This window comes from Microtus ochrogaster, chromosome 10 (genome assembly GCF_000317375.1).
Source record: "Microtus ochrogaster isolate Prairie Vole_2 chromosome 10, MicOch1.0, whole genome shotgun sequence".
In the NCBI taxonomy this organism is placed as follows: domain Eukaryota; kingdom Metazoa; phylum Chordata; class Mammalia; order Rodentia; family Cricetidae; genus Microtus; species Microtus ochrogaster.
The window spans coordinates 61,821,981-61,831,451 of record NC_022016.1 but is presented as its reverse complement, the minus strand read 5'-3'; the positions used below and the strand labels follow the sequence as shown (position 1 = coordinate 61,831,451).

General features: G+C 40.3%; 1 protein-coding gene across 1 annotated transcript in view; it reads right to left on the bottom strand.

The window, feature by feature from the left end:
- Rlf (rearranged L-myc fusion) overlaps positions 1 to 9,471 on the bottom strand; it is a 73,856-nt gene that overhangs the window by 41,445 nt on the left and 22,940 nt on the right. The window contains exon 2 of the mRNA XM_005353309.2: positions 1,459 to 1,613. Within this exon, the coding sequence (XP_005353366.1) occupies positions 1,459 to 1,613 (155 nt within the window). The remainder of the gene's footprint in view (positions 1 to 1,458; positions 1,614 to 9,471) is intronic.

Sequence of the window (9,471 nt, the reverse complement as noted above, 5' to 3'; positions counted from 1 at the left end):
AAAAAAAAAAAAAAAAACTATAATGCTTTATGTTTACTTTATTATTATTTTAATAAAGTTTAGAAATATACGAACCTTCCAAAAAAGTCAGCTTGGTATGGGAAGGTTACCTATACCAAGAGACCAAAAAAACTAGGATCTGGGGATACTGTGAATTTAGCTGACATAGTGATAAAGAGAAGTTGCCTGTCACCCACATCAGTTCCCTATCACTTGCAAAGGAAGCAGAACGATCAGCAAAGTGATTTCTTCACTTCTACAAAGGAAGCAAGAGTTTCTTCTCTCTACCCTAACCACTCCCCAGGCACAGAAAAGAAGGAACAGGAAGCGATTTTTTTTAAAAGATTCAGAAAAACATTAAAAAAGAACAACTCAAAATATTAATCCAGCATATTTTCCTAAACCTTACAGCATGATCACTCTGCCTGGTATCAAGTGGTAGGAAGTGAGTGGGACCTGGTAGGGAGAACAATCGTATTAAAAGATTCTAATCTTCCACAAACAAGTGAACAGAATAGAAACAGGTAGGGCTAGTACAGAAGTAACAGACTACCCTTCCTAGCACGGATCTCAGTCAACAATGCAGGGTCCAAATGAGGCAGCACCAGCCTACACCTCAACAGCTGTTGATGAAACAAGTATGTTAATGGTACAATTCTGTCTGTTATTGGGCAACCTAATATTAATACAGCTAAATATCTATGAACTTTACTGATATTTTGTGTTGGTAAAATTATTTTTGGTTCAAATGATGTAACTGAGATTTCACATTATCTTCTTCTCCAAAGTATATGGTGTTTCTCATAAACACCAGTTTCCAGATCCTCAATCTATAATTAATTCTATGATAATTGCCAACTTGATTAGACTGAGATTCCTAGAAAATGGGCAGAGTACACCTGTAAGTGTATTTGGGAGAGTGTTTCCACAAATGATGAGCTAAGGAGAGACTTCCATTAGGTGAGCAATACTAGTACTGTCTGCAGACTGAGGATCAGGTGGCTTAAAGGAGGATAGTGGAGTCAGCCCAGCCTGTGGGCATTCTCTGCTTCTTGCTTCAGGGTGAGACAGCTTTACTTGGCCAAGCCTCCTTCTCATGATGGACTAAAACTTCCAAAACTGAGCCAAACAATCCTTTTCAAGTTGGTTTTCTCTGGCATTTGGTCATGGTCACAGAACACTGTTTAACATACAATCTATAACTAAGAGAAAGAGAAGGGAAATGAATCGGACTTATGGTACAAGCCTGAGAAAGAAAAGTGACCCTAAAGATAGCTATAGATTTTATTTAGCTGGAGCTTCACTTGGACTTTATCTCCTGAGAATTTAGGGGTGAAAGCTCAGAGCAAAGGGAACTGGTGTTTTTTCATAATAAACAGTGTCGCTGTAAAGAGAAGTCAGGCAAACAGCACAACCAACAATACTCAATTCTTAAGTAATTTAAGTGCTTAAACTTACAGGACTAATCTGCCCAGCACTAAGAGGACATCTTCACATTCAGTAGTTAAAAATGGACGTGCGCTGGCAAAGCTTTGGATAGCAAGGCGGTATACCTCCAGAAGATACACAATGTGTTCTGACGCATTCTTGTTGCTTGCATATTGCAGTAAGGTCTAAAAAATAATAATAATCATTTTACAAATAAAAATTAAACAAATTGGTTTTTTGTTCTCAAAAGTACTATTTGTTCCTTCTTTCCTAGCACACACTTACACACTGTCTTTTTAGGCCCTGGTTTGTTTAGAGGATTCTATATTCACCAAATAATGAATCATCCCTCTGGAGTTAGCAGAATACAGAACAGTTCTTCTGACAGGACAAAATCTGAAGAGAAGAGCCATAATATGCTTGTGCTGGGAATCCCCATTCATGTAGAATTACAAGTAGCAAGTTTGGTTAATACAACATTAAATTGAAGAGGGAAAAGGAAAGGAGGGTTGTTATATACACACACCCTATTCCCAGTAACAGAGTTTCTCCTTCCCCTTTGTAGACATTTATTATTCAAATATACGCCCAAATATATCCACAATGGAGAGACATGTGGCAAATTGTCCTGAGTTGAACTTTTAGAGGGAATTTCCTATTTACCATCTTATCCCTAGGCATAAATATAAATACACTATATATAATTAAAATCAAGAGACATCAGCAGAAGGGACAACTCAAGTCTGTCAACCAAAATAGAGAAGAGCCCAAATTATGACCATTAACAATGGGTCCCTCCTTTCGCTTGCACCTGTAAGCAAAGCCCCAGGAAATAACCTGGGACACTAGAGTGTCTCTAATTCCTATGACCCACTGTCACTCTTGACAGCCAAATCCTGAGCTATACTAGCTCGCTTTTGAACAAAGTATTCTTTCTTACTCTTGTAATCTACATGAGCCTTTACTTTTATTCCTTGAAAAAAGGCACCAAGAACCTTGTGTGTGAAGCTGGGAAGTGGTGGTGAATGCCTTTAATTCCAGCATTCAGGGAGGCACCGGCAGGGATATCTTTGTGAGCTGGAGGTCAGCTGGGTCTACAAAGCGAGTTCCAGGACAGTCAGATCTGTTACACTGAGAAACCCTGTCTCAAAAAACCAAAACCAAATAAACCTGGTATGATTTTATGTGTCGTGCCCACACTGGCAGGATTATCATTTTCCCTCTAGAGAACACATTCTAACTGGTCTGTCGAGTTCCTAATAAAATTAGGCTTCTAGTTAGGGTTACTCCTAACAGTACAGAAAGCAGCGTGATGATGAGTGAATTCTATGTGACCTCAAGTTTTTACAGAATAATTTCTGTAGACTTCTAACTTACCTTTTGGAATTTCCTGTCTAAAGAACTACAAATAGGGCTATTAAGATGGCTGTTAATGACACTGGCTACCAACCTGATGACCTGAGTTCAACCCCTGGGCCCTATATGGTGAAAGGAGTATGGCTCCTGCAAGATGCCCTGTCTCCACACAAGTGTCAGGCACATATAAACGCACCCCCCAAACACACACACACACACACACACACACACACACACACACACACACACAATACAGCAACAGTGCAGGATTCCAAACTTTCTACACTTGAGTGCTCATATTAAGATCTCTTTCTGAGCGCACGCTTTTAATCCCAGCACTCAGGAAGAAGAGACAGGCAGTTCTCTGTGAGTTCGAGGCCAGTCTGGTCTACATAATTGAGTTTAAGGACAGAAACCCTGTCTTGAAAACCAAAAGGATCCCTTTCTGAGCTGGGTGGGCTGCACACCTGTAATGTCAGGGCTGCAATGCCAAGTGTTTTGGCCTGAGGGTCAGGAGTTAAAGGTAATCTTTGACTTAACAGTCTGAGTGAGGGTGGCATAGGTTACATGACAGCCTACATCAAAACAACAAGAATAACAAAAGATCTTTACCATAAATTCTGATTGAAAAAACAAAACAAAGAAAGCCTCTAATGATATGATAAACCACAGTACTGCACATGGTAAAATACTCTCAACACATTGAATGTACCTGAATACCTACTAAGCTACAACTAAATGGCCTTCTGTATTTTCAGAAAATATCATTTAATCAAATCACTCCCTCCCTGCAAACAGGGTTTTAAGTAGCCCCGGCTGACCTCGTCCGTGTGGAGTGCTGGGATTACAGGTGTGTCCACCATGCTCAACTGCTGTTGTGCTGGAGATGAAGCAAATCAGGCACTCCACCTACTAAGCTACAGCCACAGTCCAGGTCACACCCTTTCAAGTATCCAAGACTTGGGATTTGATTTCATTGTGTTGGTTTTTTCCCTTTTTTTTCCTTTTCTTTCTTTTTTTTTTTTTTTTAAGATTTTGTTTTACTTTGACACAAGGTTTCAATACATATTTTTGGTTGGCCTCAAATTCGCAGAGATCCATTGCCTCTGCCTGTGACGGCATGTGCCATTATGCTTTGTATCTTATTCTTAAACACATGCACTTGGACACACACGGGTGCTGGTGGCTGAGGAGGCTACCTCTAGACCTTGATCCCTTGTGAGTCAACCAATGTGGATGCTGCAAGCCAACTCCTCTATCATAGTATATGCTTTTTAGTGCTAAGTCGTCTCCCTAGCCTCTTGATTTCTGTTTTTTATGTTCTTAAATCCTTACCTCCCCCATGTGACTTCAAATTAAATAATGGTCTCTTCTTAAAATACCCACTAGAATCATGCTGAGGCTTTCAAGAGCCCCTAAAACAATATTCACTGGTTTTTTGCTATTTATTAATTTATTTATTTGGTGCTACTAGAGACTAAACCAAAGGCTTTGTACTTGGTAAGTAAATTCTCTACCACTAAACTATACTCCCAAAGTTTTATTGTTTTTAATGCAAGATTAAGATGAATGAATTATATTTGTCCAAATAACATAAATAACTCATATAAACAAAATCCCATCAGAAGCATTTAAGAAAAGTTTTCTTGCTGGTGATGATGGCTCAGACTTTTAGTCCCAGCACTCAGGAGAAGCAGGTGGATCTGAGTTCAAGGCCAACTTGGTCTATTAAAGTGAGTTCCAGGACAGTTAGGACTACACAGGGAATCCCTGTCTCAAAAAAATCAAAAAACAAAAACAAAAGAAATAGTTTTCTTGTTCTTTTCTGAACAAAGCTGAAATGGTGTAAATCACAATAAACACAACCCTTTCAAGTCCAGTGGCATTCTACAGAGGTCAAACTAATGAAATTTCCCTGTCTTTTAGTAAACTCATTCAGTTCACAAATAAAACCAGATATGCATGTTTGAAAAAGTACCTTGTTTAACTATTTAAATACTCTTTTTTGGTTTGTTTTTTTGTTTTTCGAGACAGAGTTTCTCTGTGGAAGTCTTGGAACTTACTCTGTAGACCAAGCTGGCCTCGAACTAACGGAGACTCGCCTGCCTCTGCTTCCCAAATTGTGGGATTAACGGTGTGCCACCACCACCCCAGCTGTATTTAAATACTCTTAAAGGATGCTTTTACTGAAGTTTCAGGCAGACTATCATGAAAACAATTCCTCAAGTCCTTGCTATATATTTCAAATCCCTATTAAAATTTTTCATCTGCAGCACTCGGGAGGCAGAGGCAGGCGGATCTCTGTGAGTTCCAGACCAGCCTGGTCTACAGAGCTAGTTCCAGGACAGGCTCCAAAGCCACAAACCCTGTCTCGAAAAACCAAAAAAATAAAAAATAAAAAAAAATTTTTTTCATCTGGGGGGCTGGAGAGATGGCTCAGAGGTTAAGAGCACTGACTGTTCTTCCAGAGGTTCTAAGTTCAATTCCCAGCAACCACATGGTGGCTCACTACCATCTGTAATAAGATCTGGTGCCCTCTTCTGGCCTGCAGGGACACATGCAAGCAGAATGCTGTATATGTAATTAATTAAATCATTAATAAAAGATTAAAAAAATTTTTCATCTGGATGGCCTATTCAAGTCTCAAACACCATCATGTACAAAACCAAACATCTTCCACAGAGAATACACCTGTTTTCATTTCCTCTGCCTCTTTTCAGGAGCCAAAACTAAAAACAATGTTGGAATCATCACAAAGTTTGTTGATTTTAGCTCAAAAAATAACTCAGCCCACCCACCATGTCAGTAGCTAGTCACTTATTCCAAGTTCACGACAGTTTCATCAGAATTGCTCCAACAGCTCCCTTCTGCAAATCTGAACGCTCTCCAGTTCTTAGGATGTGGTACAAATACAAGATATTTGTACATTAAAGAATCAATGCATAGGGTGAAAAGGACCACAAAGAGCTGGATTAAAAACTGCTAACACAACTAGATTGCAATGATTACAGGATTGTGGACTAGTTCTGTCATCTTTGTACTTTATTTTATAAAATTATCAGGAGTGAGTAATTTCGGGATGGTCACATTTTATGCAAAAGATACATTTCAATTTTAGTTTATTAATCTATTTATAATTATTTATTATAAAAATTTATTAATTTATCCACAGAAAATCATAGTTATATTCACTGGGCTTGTAGTATGGAATTGGCCCTTTCCTAAGGGCTTTCACCCTATTACAGTCAGGAATCACATGGCAATGCTTTAATAAACAAGGGACTGTATTTATGATGATGGGCTCTTAAGAGAAATAACAAGATGTCCAGCTTTGGATCATTCTATTCGTAGTGTTGGTGAATAGAGAACAAATTAAAAATGGGTGACATTGGATCTACAGAGATGGCTCAGTCACAGTAAGTGTTCATTAAGAGTACACAGTGTGCTGGGCAGTGGTGGCTCACACCTTTAATCCCAGCACTTGGGAGGCAGAGACAGGGGATCTCTGAGTTCAAGGCCAGCTTGGTCTACAGAGTTAGTTCCAGCTGTTACACAGAGAAACCCTGTCTCAAAAACCAGGGGGCGGGGGAGTACATAGTGTCTTGTCCTGAGATAGAGTCTCTCTGTTATGTAGCTCTGGCTGTCATTGAACTCGCTATGTAGACCAGGCTGGCCTCAAACTCAAGAGTTCTACCTGCCACTGCCTCGTGAGTGCTGGAATTAAGCGTTACCACATCAGGCTGGACATGCTGTTCTTGTTGAGGACTCAGACTCCCAGCAAACATACACACCATCCCTGCTGGGCAGCTCACAACTACCTTTAAAACCCTAGCACCCTCTTACAGCCTCCACATGCACTGGCACTCATATCCACATACCCATAGATAGACTGACAAATTCACATAATTAAAAATATTCAAATGGGTGATGTTAAGAAAAGCAAAAAGACTTACATGCAGACCAAACACCCATACACATAAAGTAAGTACAAATTTGAAAGCAAGAAAAGGAAGAATTTTGTTCAGAAGTATGCCAATGCCACACAGTGGGAAAGGGAGACAAGCCAAAGAGTGAACCGAATCTCTATGGTCTGCCTGGGTAGAAGACAGGTTAGGCCACCGGACTCTCTTACACAGATGGAAACAAGATTATAGCAACATCAGGGTAGAGAATACAGATTATCTGGAGAATCCCAGAATGCAGAAGCTCAGAACAAAAAATGATCTGTGCTGGGATTAGAAAGGAAGGAAAAGGCATAATCCTTAACAGTTTACCCTTTAAAAAGTCATGTGGTGGTGATACAGGGCTTTAATCTCAGCACTTGAGAGGCAGAGGCAGGTGGGTCTCTCTGATCAAGGCCTGTGTGTGTGGTGGTGGTGGGGAGTGTACGGCTGAACCTAGCATTTCAAGCATGCTAGACTCTGGCTAGCAGCAGCCTGCTTACATACAATAAGGAAGTGGCTAATTAAAACCCTAACTCTTGCATCTTGTGCTGCTACTTAAAAAAAAAAAAAGTATTGATAGGGTCCCTAGTCAGCCTCAAACTTCCCATTTAGGCAAGGATGACTTTGAATTTCTAATTCACTTGCTTCAACCTTCTAAATGCTGGGATTATGGGATTATAGACCTGTTTTATGTGTTATTGGGTGGGGGCCAAATTGTAAATCTACCCAGGCAGACCTTTAATCACAGTACTTAGAAGGCAGAGGCAGGCAGATCTCTGAATCCAAGGCCAGCCTGGTCGACAGAGTGAGTTCTAGGACAGTCACAACTACACCGAGTAATCTTTTCTAGAAACAAAGAAAACAAAATAAATTCTAAATTCGAGTGATGTAACTATACTGTTGGGATGTCAGCAGTTGAACCTTACTCCTGAAGCAGAGGGCAAAGTTTTAAAGAGAAAGGTAAAAGGGGGATGTGAGGGCTTCAGAGATGGTCAGGACTGAGACTTACCATCAATTAGCCATGAGGACTACACAGGTCTACCCTTAACCTGAATGGGAAGAGCAGAGTGGGCTGCGCCAGCTTGGGAAGTTAACTGAAGTCCAGTCCACTCCAGAGTCTTCTATCTGTGCTGCTGCTGTGATCCACCGCATAAGCCGCACATTAGGTAACAGCTGCTTGGAGTTCAGGAATCTGGCTTACTTGTTATCCATCCATCTACAGTTCTTCATCCACACCCTGATAACGTTTCACTGCATTCAATCCATCATCCCCTTCTCCCCAGACTATTTTAGAAAGTGATCCTGCCATGGGTCAAATATGCTTTCTAGCTTCATCTCATTTTCAGTTTTAACATGCTTCTGGCTTTTGCCATAACTGTAGTATATCTTTAAATACACACGTTTTCCCATAATGCATAAAAACACAAACCAGAAACAGATCACTGTTAACAGGCAAGTTTAGGAGTTTCCTCAATGTATAAAATGAAGTATTTTATGCTGATGCCATGTCTCTACATTTATTGTAGGCTTCCTTTGACTTTATTTTTATTTTTGCTGAGTGACCACCACTCAGTTTGGCATGCTGGGTGAGCTCTCTTCCACTGAGTTCTATCTCTAGCCACACTGTAAATTTTCACTGTGCTCTCAATGTTGCACAAGAACCTTGTACAGAAGCCAATTCCATTATGGACATCATAATTTCTAACTTTTGTTTTGACGCTTGTTTCTCCCCCCCATGCCCCGCCCCAAGACAGGGTTCTCTGTGTAACAGCCCTAACTGTCCTGGAACTCACAGAGATCCTCCTGGCTCTGCCTCTCAAATGTTAATGCTGGGATTAAAGGCGTGCACCATGATCACCCAGCTTTGTTTTGACTTTTTCAGGCTGGAACTCAAATATGTAACCAAGGCTGGCCCTAAAACTTAGTAATGTACTAATGTACCTCAGGTTGGCCTTGAACTCACAATACTCCTGGTTCAGTCTAAATGCTGGAATTACAGGCGTCTACTACCACCACATCTTGCTCTGGTCTCTTAACTCTGCAATACTGAATATAACATTAAGATAAGTTCCCGTATGTCTAAGGTTTTACTTCATGACTATCTTATTGTCTTAACTTGATCTTTTTGACAATTTAATAAATTATATATAAAGTACTCTACCTACACCCTTATCTCCCACCACCTCTGTCATGACCTCTTTTCCCACATCCATACCTTTTTGTTTTGCTTAGTGAGCACAGAGTTAAAACTATCCACTGGAACTTGGCGGCCTCATGACTATTCTCTACACAGTGTAGTCACACCTGCGTCAAAGACTCTACACGGTCAAAGGCCTTGGGTTATTTTAGTCCCCTTTAAAGCTATTCACTGACCACCCAATGTCTGTCTGATCTAAACTAGTGTGACTAGAAGCATGAATCCATGTTCCCAGACCACTGCCACTCACATCCGGCTCCAGAATAGACTATTCTTTTGAGTTAAGAGGGTTTTTTTTTTTTTTTTGCATAGACAAAAAGATCAGCTTAATGGAGAGATACAGTATCTTCCTTGGCTTATAATTCTTTTTGTTGTATTTCTGTTGTTTGTTCTTTATTTTTTGAGGCAGGGTATAGTGTAGCCTGTGCTGGTCTTGAATTCCTGATCCTACACCTCTGCCTCTGAAGTGATGAGATTACAGGCTGTGCCACTGTGCCCATCCAACAACCGTCTCACCACCATGTGGCTGAATTTTTTTTTTTTTTT